We start from the raw sequence: 14,006 nt of genomic DNA on the forward strand, positions 1-14,006 counted from the left end.
AGCTGTTGACATTTTTAACAGCACTTGTGTTTATTGCTGAAATAGAATTGAGTAGTTCATGAAAAATCGTTTAATAGTTATACTGCAAAAATAAAAAACGTGAGAAGGGTTATTTGTGTTTATATATCTTTAGTTTTTTTTTTTAATTGATTCTAAATTAAATAGACTTTTTGTAGCTCAGTGAAAAGGTGCATATTTAATTTTGTGTTCTCCATTTTTTTTCAAAAATGTTTTTAAGCTAGATAACAAACCTTTTTGGGGGGGTAACTCTTGAGTGAAATGGTGCTAATGGTGGCAGTGTCCTAAAGAGTAGACTTTAATTTCAGACTGTTTGTTTCTTAGGGTAATCTAAAAATTGTTACATATATTAGAAGTTTTGGGTTTGTTCTCTTACCAGATCATTCAAGCACATGGTGGGACAGTGGACCCTACCCTTACAAGCAGATGTACACATCTTCTTTGTGAAAGCCAAGTCAGTAACATGTATGCTCAGGTAATAAGCAAACTAGTAACGTGTATTCATGCATGCTTTCATTTTATTACTGGAAAGGCGGGGTTTCCAGTATGTACTTCATGCTTAGATTGTAAATATAAAATTAAAGTTTTTCATGATGTGCTTTTTTATGATTTGTGGTTTATGGTATACCAAACTCATAATGCATGTAGTAGATTTATTCCAGAGAACACTGAGGAAGATGCTATGAGAAGAAGGATCCTAAAAAAGTAGAGGAAAAACAAACGATGAAAATCGAAGCTTTGTATTGTAGAAAAAGTGTAAAATACAATAAGGATGTATTTTGATTTTTAAAAGCTGTTTATGCATGTATTCACAGGCTTTAAGAGAAAGGAAGAGATGTATTACAGCACACTGGCTGAACTCAATCTTGAAGAAGAAGAAAATGGTACCACCTCATCGAGCCCTTCATTTTCCAGTGGCATTTCCACCAGGAGGAAAGCCATGCTCTCAACACGTAAGAAGAAAAAGCTAACTTCTAACAAATGCTTGGTTCATTACATAAGCAGTATTAAAATATAGCTAGAAAGTGCTTACTCAAAGCAAAATACTAATTTCTTTTGTCTTGGAAGAAAAGCTTCTGGTAATTTTAACGTCCTGTGTTGATGTGGTGCATACTACCGGGTAATTCAGAGTGCTTTGCAAGTCTTGCTGAGCTCTGAGTGGTGAGGAGTAACACCTCTGTTTGTGAATTAGTCTCTTAGAAACTGAGGTGCAAAGATTACATGAGTTAAACATAGCAAGATGACAGGAATCCAAGCTGCATAGTTTTTTACTAACAGCATGTCTAACAGTATATGCTTCCTTTACCATAACCTAATATTTTGTGGGGATTTTTTGAGGGTTTTTCTTTTTCTGGGTCAATACCTAGCAAATAGATAGGCTGTGCTGTTAATCAGAGAATAGGAGGTCACTGTTCCAGTAGCCTGTGCAATGAGGAGCACTGGGGAAGCTGAATTTTGTGGGGTTGAAACATAAACTTGCAGTTGAATCAGATGCATCTTGAGATACACTGTGCAACATAAAAATAAGATGCCAAAGTGTGTCTTGGCATTGGATTTCTTTGGGCTGGATGCAGACATAGAGGATGATGGCCTTGCTACTAGCCTGTTCTAGAAGGCATAAAAAGAAATAACAGGTTTGGGAAAATTAGAATATAACAATATGCATGTGAACACAGTGGTTAGTAGCAAATGTAATATGTAATGTAGTAAAAGTAGTTTATTATCAACAACAAAATTGCTGTTGCCTTTGCCTAAATAAAAGGAGAGAATGGCAAAACTGAAAACTTGGCAAGACTGAAGATAAGAACAGGAGGGGTGGAATTACACTTCACCACCTATGATCAGCTGGCACAGTTTATTTGGCTTCATGGCAGGGTAGAGCAGAGCGTTCAGGAGATTTTTAAAAGTAGAGTAGGGCAAGTAAGTATAAGCGTTTCTCTGTCTCCCTGAATATAAACAGCAGCAGGAGAAAGGCGAGACGTGTGAGAAGAAAACTAGCTGTGAGCTCTTTCATAGTAGAACTGTAGTATTTGTAAATGAGAAAAAGCTGGCCAGCAGAACGAAAATGATTCTTCCTGAGTCAGAACTAGTGCTGGAAACCTGAAATGTTTATGTATAAACAAATCACTTTTGAATTGTACTTTATGTATCCTACAAGCCATGTTTTAATTAAGGGCCTATATGACATAGTTATGATACTGTATATTTCGTTGTAGTGTAAAAAAGTTAGTAACAGAAAAATATTTTCAACAGGAGTGTTTTGTAAGTACCATCTACGTTCAGTTATCTGTAACTGTCTCTTTCTATCTGTAGATAATCTCTGTGACAGGATTTGTTGATAGTGACAGAGATGACCTCAAACTAATGGCCTACCTAGCAGGTGCCAAATACACAGGCTATCTGTGTCGCAGCAATACAGTTCTCATCTGTAAAGAGTAAGTGGTTTATCTCTGCAGTACTCACGTTCTCAGTTGCCTGTTGCCAGTTAGTGCTTTTCTTAACGTGAGGTGCTAATTGCATCTCATTATAAGAATGGTAATTTTAATCAATTTTGCGATTTGATAGCAATAAACTTAGCGATGTCGTTTCTTGAACTAAATTACTGCACACTGTTACATGATAAATTTGGCCTTCTCTGAAGACAGGCAAAAGAAAAGTCATTTCTAATTTCACTGTTTTGCAGTATTTTATAAGTGATGCTGACCATTACATCATCTATAAGTAAAATATCTTTTTTTTTTTTTTTTAATGTTTTAAAACGGTGGGGGAGGGAAAATTAAGTTAAATCTAGGTCTAACTTGATTCTGTTTGGGGCAGAAATACTCCCCTAATTGACTTGTTCTAGCATGTAAAGCAAAAGTATGTGTTCAGAGTATCTACTTTGTCACAGTTAAAATAGATAATAGGCCAACACAGAAATATTGGTATTTTAGGCTTATTATTAGAAATTGCTATTTTACGTCTTTTATTGAAATATATTTTTTTTTTCTTAATCTCTGAACAATAAGGCCCAGTGGCTTGAAGTATGAGAAAGCTAAAGAGTGGAGAATACCATGTGTAAATGCGCAATGGCTCTGTGACATACTGCTAGGAAATTTTGAAGCTTTACGGCAGATACAGCACAGTCGGTATACAGTATTCAGTCTTCAAGATCCACTTTCTCCTAGTCAACATCTAGTTCTAAACCTTTTGGGTAAGAGTTTCAGTCCCCAAATCCTGTGTTCTGTAGCATGTATATATGTACCTGTTTAATCAATAGAAGCATGTGTCTTCTGTTATAAATAACTTTGCAGTGGTTTCATTTTTGTTTTGTTCTTCATTTCCTAGATGCTTGGAGAGTCCCATTAAAGGTATCACCAGAAATTCTAATGGTATGTTGAATTATTGTATATATGCAGGTGTTCTTTTAAGATTACTCTTCAGGGCTTTTAATGTGTGAGCACATGTGTATATGGTGTGAGCAACATGCCAGAGGGACTTACACAGGCCCATACTGAACCTCCTGGCTGTACTTCCTGCTAGTGTTCTCTCTATTTTATTTTGAGGAATCTGAGAAATAATCTTTTGCAGAACTAAGAACCTGCACTGTGATATACAAAATCAAGTTACTTGTGAGACATCTTGGGCTAGTGCTTCACTCTTCAATTTTTACATCACACCTTTAGAAAGGGCTTAGTATTTTTTGAGTCAGTACCTAACACTATCTGAAAATCAGGCTACATAAGGGTTTTTAAGGCAGAGCACCAAAAATCAGTGAGGATTTTGTTGGAATATTGGCTGAATTTTAAATAGGATAGATAATGTAAATTAAGGGTGGAACTACTTTATATCATCTCTTTGAAATACTCTTTAAGAACTAAAACCATGGGCATCTATACCATATATTTTATAATTTTAAAATATATCTTGCTTTAAAAAGTGTAGTTGATAACCCTGTAAATAACAGCAGTGTAAATGAACAACAGTAAGGATACGAAGAATGTACCTTAAAAAAGATAGAAAACATTTAGTTTTTGTCACGTAGTGTATTCTGTGAAACATGCAAAACATGAGACAGGTGTAAGAGCTGAGGTGGAAACTGCAGCTTATCTTCTGAACTGTTTCCTTGTTCTGAATATGTAGAAAACTCTTTCAATTTTTGTATTGTAAATTCTCTTCCCACTTCAGATTTATACTTGATAACTGTTTTCACAGTGTCTGTGTTGATGTCGGTAAATCCCAGTTGGAGCTAGTGAGCTTTCAGTTCATTGGTACAACAGATGACTGTCAGATAACATTTTATATTGCACAAAAACATTTTGCCATACGTCTTGCATTCTGGATCACTTCTTATCTCCGTTGTTTTGTATACTCTTCAGAAAAGAGGAGCTTAGTAACTGTCATAACTTAATTTGTACTAATACTTTAAATGGGGTCTGGGCACTATTTGTTGTTTTAATACCTTTCAGCTTTAGAAATAGTCACTACTATATCCCTGGCCCTAAGTTTGAAACATTCTTCTACTTACAGACCCCTGTGGAATTGTTTTGTGGGCCTGTAGGAAACTAATTTTTAGGAAATTAACTGCCTTTAAAACTTTGTGCACTTCATATTTTCCTGAAGAAGGATGCATTCTACTAGTGGCAAAATAAAAAATCCTTGAAGAGATTCGGTATGCACTATTAGTATTTAAATAGCTTTTAACTAACTCAGTTCTGGGTTTGTTACCACCACCCTTTGTGTCCACACTGCAGTTGAGCTCATCTTAAAATCGGGCATGTGCCTTCTTTGTGTGACTCAGTCAGACCAGGTGGTGGTCCATGTTTTTTCTACTGTAGCAAATGGAGAGAACTTAGGGGTCAGAAAGCCTAATTTTGTACCTCCCTTTCTGTATTTGCTATATGGGGACCCTTCTTCCCCATGTGAAGTGAGTATCTTGTAACTTAGATCGAAAGGGACTTCTGGAGGTACTCTTGTCCAGCTCCCCTCAGGATGCCCACGTATGCAGAATATGATTTGGTAGTAGAAAATGCCAGGCATGTGAAAGTCTCAGACGAGGAGGTACTTCACTGCCTTCATAGCAGGCATTTCTGTTTGTCTTGGGAGTTAAAGTATGGGGTCCTCTTTTGAGGACAGCTGCCTGTCAGACAGTGTTGATGCCATCTACCTTTTGCATTTTCATAGTTGAAATGAGCGTGTGTGCTTTTCTTTCCAGCTGCTCTTACTAGTGATTGTCTAGCATAAAAATGCATGTCCCTGACAGCAGGGAGCAAACCCCTGTGGCCTGTTCCTCCCAAAGGACCGTCCTCACAGTGAGGCTGGAATAATGCTACCTGTCTTTCTGGTCATGTGCCTCTAGTATTCCTCATTAAATTTCAGGTGTAGATTTGAAGGTTAAAGAGGAATAGATGTCACATGCTCCTGCAAGTGAGAGCTGTGGTTTCAAGTTATTCAGGCCAGGGAGGGCCTAAAAGCTACCTTTCTCTGTTCCTGGGGAAATGCTATAGTGGCTGACCTAGTACTGGGGAGGGGGGAGTGTCTATCCAGTGAGTACCTGAGCATCCACTGGAGCTTCTGTTTAAGTAGTCAGGGAACTTGAGCATTTAAAACACAGGTGCCAGTATTTTCTGTTGATATTTAATCACCTGGAAGAATATTGTAGTCTTCATGTATTTAACAAATGGACAGGTTTTTCAGTCTCTTCCTCATTTACTTATTTGGGATTTCCGTTGAGGAGTATCAGCTTTATTTAAAGCAAAAAAAGTCCCACAATATTTTATTCGGTGTTCACATAAATGATTATATAACTTTATGGAGAAGCTTTGGTTAATGCTCAGCTTTGCTCTTGAGTCAGTTGTGTAAGCATTAGGCGCACCAGTATGCATTCAGTAGCATGTCTTTCTCATTCGTGTTTAATTTTCTTTAATATAGTCTCAGAATATCGTGTATAGTTTTCATCTTTCAGAATAGAAGTTGGTTTCCCTGCTCAACTCAGATATATACATGTAGATGATCTAATTTCAGGGTGTGAGGTTGCCTTTGAAACCAAAGCAAAATGAATCCAGTCTTCAGCCATCTTCCAAAAGAGCAAGGTAAGAATAGCGAGCAATCAGTGCCGGTAGTCCTTAATTTACTTTTCTACAGAAAAAGTTCCATCCTGTGCCCTGCAAATTGAAATAACTAGCAATGTTTTTTGCATATTGCTAGCTACTCAGCTGGCAGGAATAAAATAATAACTAGAGAGTGAAATAGTAAGAGAATTGGGAGAGAACAGAAACAGGAAAATATGTCCTGTTCTCAGCATAGAAATTTTTTCCTCAGAAGAAGATTGGTCCTGCCTAATTCTCATTCATCTGAGTACTTCCATTGGTAGAAGTTGCAAGAGTGCGCTTGTCTAGTTTTTAAATAATAATAATACAACTTTGGGCCCAAACTTCACATTCTGCTGTATTTCATGTATTTTTGTAGGATTGAAGACCTACCACCACCTACTAAAAAACTCACCCCAGAATTGACGCCAATGGTGCTCTTCACAGGATTTGAACCTATGCAAGTTCAACAGTACATTAAGGTGACTTTCATGCTTCTTTCTTGTGAACTACATTGAAACATCTCATAACTTTTTTCTTGATGTTGAATTCTTGCTATCTAAGACCTGATTAGCATACACCTAGTGTATATAAAACCCCATACTTACTGGGGCTGAGGTTAGAGTGTAGATTTATGTGAAATAAGTTTTATTTGGTAACTGTTCTGTTTTAGTTAACTACTTCATACTTCTGTGCTCCTTGTTTTTTCTTTCCATATGATTGTTTTAAAAAGCAAGAAAGCCCCTTCCACATTTGTTTTTAAATCAGCAAATTTCATGACCAAATTTAGGTGGGAAAAGTACTGATGGTTGTACTGGATAAGACCCAAGACTCTTCTAGTGTAGTTGCTATCTGTAATAGCAAATGTTTCAAAGAAAGCTGATGACAAAGCTTATGGCAGGTGTGAGATAAGTTCTCATGGAGATTTTGTTCTGTTCCCTAATAAAGCTGTCCCAAGACGTAACTGTAAATAATTTATAACATTCTTTTAACAGTATAAAAATCCAGTCATTCTGTGAACCTTAATAATTACTAAGCATTTGTTCTAAAAGAACTTTTCATTTATGTTACTTTTCACATGTTGGCTGACGTTAGAGGCACATGGGTTTTTTTAACTGCTGACCTCAGTAGTGCATGAAAGGTCCCGCCACTGATGGCTGCTCCAGATAATGAAAAGTAAATGAGGCCTAGTTTGAGTCCGCTACATTTCTTAGAAATGTGCATCACTTTGGTGTGCTCAAAAACATCTAATGTCTTCTTTATTATACCTAAAGTTGTTTTTAAAGTAGTTGGACTTTGGAGTTTTTTTCCCTTGCAGTGTTTGCATTTGAAGCTTGATATTAAATATTTTGGAACATAAAATATTTCTTAGTATATCCCATAAAGTTCCAGTGTCAGCTCCTCATTTTCTGTCATGTTGGTACGGGGTGAATTAATTATATGGAGAACCTGTTTTGGTAACAGCTATGGCTTACAAATGTAAAATATGAACTTCAGCCTCAAGGCTTGTGAAGTTGAATCTAAACTTGGCAGCGATGATACCATCAAGACCTTTCAGAGTGTGGATGCCTAGCTGAGGCTGGATACTTCTCATCTTCTTGAGTTGGAGGGGTAGTCTTTTTTCCTATCTGCCCAAAAAGGGTTCCTTGAACATCAGAATGGAAATCTTGCAAGATCTGCACTAGGTATACAGTGTTTGAGGGGAACGTGTATTAACTATGAAAGTAACAGCTTCTGCCTTTCCTAGGTGTACAAGTGTACTGTTCACAATGTGTTTATACATACCCTGAAGGAAATGCATAGTAGAAAGGTTCAGTGTCATTGAATAACACTTTTGTGTATTGTCTCTATGCAAACCGTCAAAGTAAGCCAGCACAGTAAAGAAAAGTTTAAAACGTTGTCTATCCTACTTGTTCCTTATTATCAGAGCAATAGAGTACAGAAGGATGCTAGAGGTCTTTTAGGGTTTCTAATACACCCAGTAGGCCTTCCTGCGTTCGTGACTCCTGATGACTGATGTAATAAAATCACCCTAGTATGTTCGATATTTATACTTGAACATATTGGTGTTTTTTTATCTGTTTGTACAAAATGCTTGTCAAAGAAAATCAGAAATCCATGGCACATAGATAGTGAAGTTGTCCAAATATTTTTTCGTTCTTTAAATTTTTATGGGAGGAAGCACTCTTTATTTGTAACTAACACCTATGGTAATTTGATATGCCTCACCAGTTGATTAGTTGTATTACTGATCCCTTCAGATAATGATTTGTATCTTAACTGACAAGATAGCAACTGTGATGAGTTAGTTCGGGTTTGGTAGCTTAAACCAAGGAAAAAAGCATAGTTGCTCAGTATCACAGAAAAATACATGTGGAACTAGTGCATTTAAAGAACACGTTTTTCATGAGGTGCTTTTCTTTTTGAAGAAAAGACTAGCAAAATTAAGTTTACCGTAGCTACAGCGTATAGTGTATCTTCAATAGAAAAGAGCAAAATTATTACATTTTCTGCTTACTTAAATTTAATAGCATGTTTCACTTAAAAAAGATTTTAATTTGTGTCTTCCTTTCTTTGCTTAAAGGAAGCACAACCCAAACCCAAAAACCTGCAGAAGCGGAATGGAGCTTTCAGTCTTGCCAGATGAAATTTATGTCTGGAAATAGCTGGATTTTCAATGGCTGTAAATTCTGTCAAAATTAATCAGCTTTAGGAATGACTGTAATAAAGAAATCTGTATTTACTTTTTCATTAGGAGCTTAGTTTTATTTGATGGTGGTGGTGTTATTCTTCATTTTTTTCCTCCAATTTGTAAAGCACTATTCCATGCTGATTTGTGTTTTGTACAATTTTCAGAAACTGTATATCCTTGGAGGTGAAGTAGCAGAATCTGCCCAGAAATGCACCCATCTAATTGCCAGTAAAGTGACCCGAACAGTCAAGTTCCTGACAGCAATTTCTATAGTCAAGCACATCGTAACTCCAGAGTGGTTAGAAGAGTGTTTCAAATGCCAGAAGTTTGTTGGTGAGTTAAACTAGTATGGACTTCTATAGTAAACATAAAGTTTGTTGATTTAAGTATGCAAAGATGGCATGTGTATTTAAATACACTTTGTTGTTTTGACTTCTGACTTCAGTGTCTCTTGCCAGTTTCCTAAAGAGTTCAGTTTTGAAAGCAGAGATTTTAAGTCTACAGCAAGTCTGACTAGCATAGTTCATAACTCATGTTTAAACAACTGTACTAGCAGCTAGTTTGTATTTCACTTGAGGTAGGAGGTTATGTTGGTATGGTTAAATAAAGCTGTCATGAGAAGAAATGATGTATTATTTTTTTATTAAGTGCTCTTTCAACAGAACATTTTCTTTCATTTAGTTTTCATCTGATTTAATACAGTTTCTTTGCATTAAATGAAGTAAAAAAAATACTTCAGAAGTTTGCTTTGGGGTGATTAAATGGTTGGATGTTAAGCATTGTCTGTCTTTCTCGTATAGATATTTGCAGATTTTTACCTATGGTTACATTACTTTTTAAGCTCCAAATGCTTTTGGTTTCAGTAATTTTTCTAAAATGTAAGTTGTAAAGCACTAAGCCACTGTTGGAAATACATACAAAAATGCATTTAAATAATTAAAGTTAGTTAGTCTAGTACCATAACTGTGTTGGAAGATAGCAACTTTGTGTTTACACTGCTTTTCTCTTGACAGCTGAAAATAACAAAGTAGATGGTTTTGGTCTGTTTGACAAGGATGTTGGATCTGAAGAAAATCTCCTTAAAGGCTGATAATTTGTTTTATGATTGTTTTATGTTTTTTATATAATTTGTTTTGTAAGGAGCAAGTATATAACATTGTTGCATAACCATCACAAAGTCTTAAATCTATGGATAATTAACCAATAAACCAGCAAACATTTTTATAAATCTGGAGAAGGCAACTTGCTTGGTTCAGCATCAGTGAACTGAGAAATCGATCCATTTGAAAGCTATTAGAAGGTAAAGAAGGTCTGGGGAAGTAGAAGGATGACTGTTTTGATCTAGGACTTGAAGTACTTTAGCTACAAATCTACTGAATTTCAGTAGACAAGTAATGGGCTGCCTTCGCTTTTGTACGTAGTACAATGATGGAAAATACGGCAGTTGTTTAGAAAAATTGTCCTACAGGTTTTCTTTGTTTTATGGAAGAATATTAACACCATCTCTTGCAGGTTATCAAAATTGTCCTTGGAAAGACCAATTTGTTCTCCATATAAAATTTTTTTGTTCTTTAAACTTAGATCTTTTGAATTAAATCTGATTTAGAAATATGTTTGACATAGCTTTTTGTGGAAAGATGAAGTTAAGCCTGAAATTCCATCCCTAATAAAAAACGAAAAATTGGCTGAATAACAGGACAAGGGAAGCAGATGGAAAGTTTGCTCTGTTAAGGCTGCCTGAGGAGTTGAAGACAGTTTCTGGGCTCCCATAGGTTGTCACAGTGATTTGAACTTAAGCTTAATCGTTCTGCTCCTTTTTTGTGGAGGATCAACAAAGAAAAGTTCACAAGTTCCTCCAATAAGTTAGAAAAAGGGACTTTATAGGACAGTGGTTGTTGCTAGATACACAAGTGTAAAATACATACACAATTTTATTCTCCCAAGTAATCGTGGGTCATCCTTGTAAGGCGCCTAATAAAAGGTAGTATTATAATCATGTTAAAATTAGTGAGTGTTTACCATTTAGAGTCACTCTGCCGCCAACATTTTTGGATCAGATTAGATCCTGGGTTACGTGGATGTTTTTGTCTTGTTGCATCATCAGTCTTTCTTTTTCAGATGAACAGAACTTTGTGCTCAGAGATGCTGAAGCTGAGGTGCTATTCTGCTTTAGTTTAGAGGAGTCTCTAAAGAGAGCACAAGTAGCTCCACTGTTCAAGGTATGCAGTGTAAAAGGGCATTTAAATAATTGGAGCTTTTCAACCTAATATTTTCAGCATTGGGACCACAGCTTTTGTAGCCATGGGCAATAAAACAGACTAGCATATAATGTGAAGCACTTATTATAAATTTTATTTTTTACTTTATGCCTACTTCCCGCCTAAGCATTGCTGGGATGGATCTAAGCCCTCTGAGAGACTGGATCCTGTAGATGTGAACAAAACATGCTCAGTATATGCTCAGTACACTTAACAGTATTTGTTCCCTTACAAAATTCAGAACATTGCTCTGTTACTTGTAAAATGCCACTTACGGAAGGGACTTTTTTTTTTTTAACACCAGCCTGGTAGTCAAAGCACTTGCCCATAAAATTGAGAGTCTGAGAGTGAGTTTGCACTTCAGCCTCAGGGAGTTCTAGTCTGATTCTCCTTGAAGACTGCACGTACCACCAGGCTGTTTGCAGGGACGGTGCAAGATGGTTTTCATGCCTCCGGTTAAATTACGTTACAGTCCAGAGAGGTATCTGAAGATCCAAGCTGCTAGAGATTCTTCAGCCTAACTGAATTTGAGACTCTTTATTGAGGCAAACCACCTAAAAAGGGTATTTTTACCACCTGTGATGAACAAGAATCTATGTCTTCTATTAAGACTAAATGCTATATTTCACTCAGTTTTGCAGTCTAAATAGCAAGGGTTTTTTTAATTCCTAACTGGTAAACAGAGATCATCTACTTTGTGATCTGATCACCTGTATCAGTCTCAGTCAAGTAGTAGGATAATTTTTGTCAGGAAGTAATAAATTGGCTATTAATTAAAAGCTGAAAGTTCTTTTGCAACACTTGAGATGTCCCTGTGCTTGAAGAAGCAAGGAGCATTGTTGTTCTTATATGTCTTACCAAGCTGCAGGTACCTTTTTTTTTTTTTTTTGAATCATAGTTTAACCAGTGGTGATTTGAAGGTTTCCTGGCTGTTATTTTACAGGTATTGAAATAGGTACACCTAAGCTGTTCAAATTTATCAAAACTGTGGGTTTGCCCCTCCAGGGAAAACATCAGTGGTAATTAAGGACAACTCATCAGCTGTTGAATTTGTTACCATAAGCTGTGATATCTAGCACCAGCTTACAAAGCCTGCCCCATCATTGTGTAAGGGAAGAGTCACGTGATAATAAAACTTAATGCGTTGCAGAAATCAGTTAACAAAATAATGGTTTTTTTCTTATTCTTTCTTTTCTCTTTTTAGGGAAAATATTTTTACATTACACCTGGAATTTGTCCCAGTCTTTCCACCATGAAAGCTATTGTGGAATGCGCAGGAGGAAAAGTATTATCCAAACAACCTTCTTTTCGAAAACTCATGGAGCATAAGCAGAATAAAGTGTGTAGAGTGTTGCTTTCTAAAATTTACTGGTAATACCTTACTGTGTTATTCTGAGCTTATGATTAGTTTCTTTCGTTTAGAGTTTGCCGGAGATAATCTTGATTTCCTGTGAAAATGACCTTCATTTATGTCGAGAGTATTTCGCAAGAGGCATAGGTATGTATAAGCTGTCCATGTAATTTGAACAGTATAGCTGTTATTCTGATTTTTTTTTTTAAATAATTACTATTATTTTACAAGTAGAGACATCTTTTGGAGCTTTCAGATAGTAATAGAGGAATACATGGTCTATCTTGCAAACTGGAGAAATCTGAGCCAGCTGTTTGCTAGGTATTTCTAATAGAGGTATTTTATAGTCAGGTCACATAAATCTCTGGAAGGGTAGGCTTGAACTTGGGGCTTCAGTCCTGCGTGAGGCAAGATTACTGTCTCGGTATTCATCAAGTTAGTTGAAGATTTGGGGTTTTTCACTTCAGCTGTTCTTCCTTCAGTGTAGAACCCCAAGACATGCTGTATTTAAACAAAGATGTGCGTGGGGAAGTCTAGTATTTGCGGTGTGAAGTGTGTGATGGCTAACAGTAGGGCCCTGGTAGTGGTGGGGCAATACTCCCTTCCGCCTTTGTGTGACAAGCAGAAAGGTACAGAATGGCCTCTCCTGATGCACAGGCAGCATGAGGAAGAATGTCCTTGTAGGGTGTAAACTATGCATGTTTTTGCTATTTTCAGATGTCCACAATGCTGAGTTTGTCCTGACTGGGGTCCTTACTCAAACACTGGATTACGAATCATATCCTTTTTGTGCAAAGGCTGTCCGCTGCTTTGGGAAGTGTGGTTTACTAAAAGTTTTTCTTACTTAGGAACTAATCATTTATAATTTTTTAGGGTGTGTAATGTTTACTTGATAGGAGGATAATTTAACACCCAGAACCCCAGCTTAAATTAAAAGTGGAATTACCTTTTGATAGGAAGTACTTGAGTGGAGGTGGGAGGCAGGGTTGTCAGAAAGTAACAATAGTAGAATATTAAGCAACAGGAAAAAGCTCGTCACTAAGGAAAATATTTCTCGCGAGTTACTTCCAGATGAGGAAAACAGCTTTTTACTGAAGAAGATCATAAACCCTGTTTGATAAATGCAATGGAGGGACCAGTAAGGGTTCTGTGTCTTTATGCATGTCTTTTATGTAAGTTCTGTTTTGCAGTCATTTCTTAAAGTTGTTCTTTCTTAACAAACATACGTATAAATTTACTTGATGGATAGTAAAATGCCTTACTGCTTCGGAATCCTTGGAGCATTAAATCTAGCTGTTCAGCCATTGTACAAAGCAACTAAAACTTCCTGTGGATGCTGTTTTCAAGCTGTTTTCCTAGGGATGATGAGCAGTTTAAAGCAGGAAAGCAAAAATAAACTGCATCTTTTTTAGGATGTGTAATTTTATTATGCTGAAACATAATTTACTATGTTTTGTATTATACCATTTTAAAAGAGCCTACTTTAGCTATCATGATTAGCCCGTTTTTAAACATTTTAACGTAAATGATGGTACTTCAGCCAAAAGTGTAATTTGGATGTAAAAATAAAAGGGCTTGCTATCTATTAAATTATGGATGTTGAAGATAAAAATGTTTTG

The 14,006-nt window shown here is 36.4% G+C and overlaps 1 protein-coding gene across 1 annotated transcript in view; it reads left to right on the plus strand.

The window, feature by feature from the left end:
- Positions 1-13,995, plus strand: part of PAXIP1 (PAX interacting (with transcription-activation domain) protein 1) — a 32,925-nt gene extending 18,930 nt beyond the window's left edge. Inside the window, exons 9-21 of the mRNA XM_009322504.1 lie at positions 398-493; positions 834-971; positions 2,332-2,453; positions 3,027-3,211; positions 3,346-3,389; positions 6,022-6,089; positions 6,466-6,568; positions 8,943-9,111; positions 10,897-10,997; positions 12,241-12,375; positions 12,459-12,534; positions 13,105-13,165; positions 13,614-13,995. Coding sequence (XP_009320779.1) covers positions 398-493; positions 834-971; positions 2,332-2,453; positions 3,027-3,211; positions 3,346-3,389; positions 6,022-6,089; positions 6,466-6,568; positions 8,943-9,111; positions 10,897-10,997; positions 12,241-12,375; positions 12,459-12,534; positions 13,105-13,165; positions 13,614-13,629 — 1,314 coding nt within the window. The 3' untranslated portion in view covers positions 13,630-13,995. The remainder of the gene's footprint in view (positions 1-397; positions 494-833; positions 972-2,331; positions 2,454-3,026; positions 3,212-3,345; positions 3,390-6,021; positions 6,090-6,465; positions 6,569-8,942; positions 9,112-10,896; positions 10,998-12,240; positions 12,376-12,458; positions 12,535-13,104; positions 13,166-13,613) is intronic.
- Positions 13,996-14,006: the final 11 nt, after the last annotated feature.

This window comes from Pygoscelis adeliae, unplaced genomic scaffold (assembly GCF_000699105.1).
Source record: "Pygoscelis adeliae isolate BGI_AS28 unplaced genomic scaffold, ASM69910v1 Scaffold123, whole genome shotgun sequence".
Lineage (NCBI taxonomy): Eukaryota > Metazoa > Chordata > Aves > Sphenisciformes > Spheniscidae > Pygoscelis > Pygoscelis adeliae.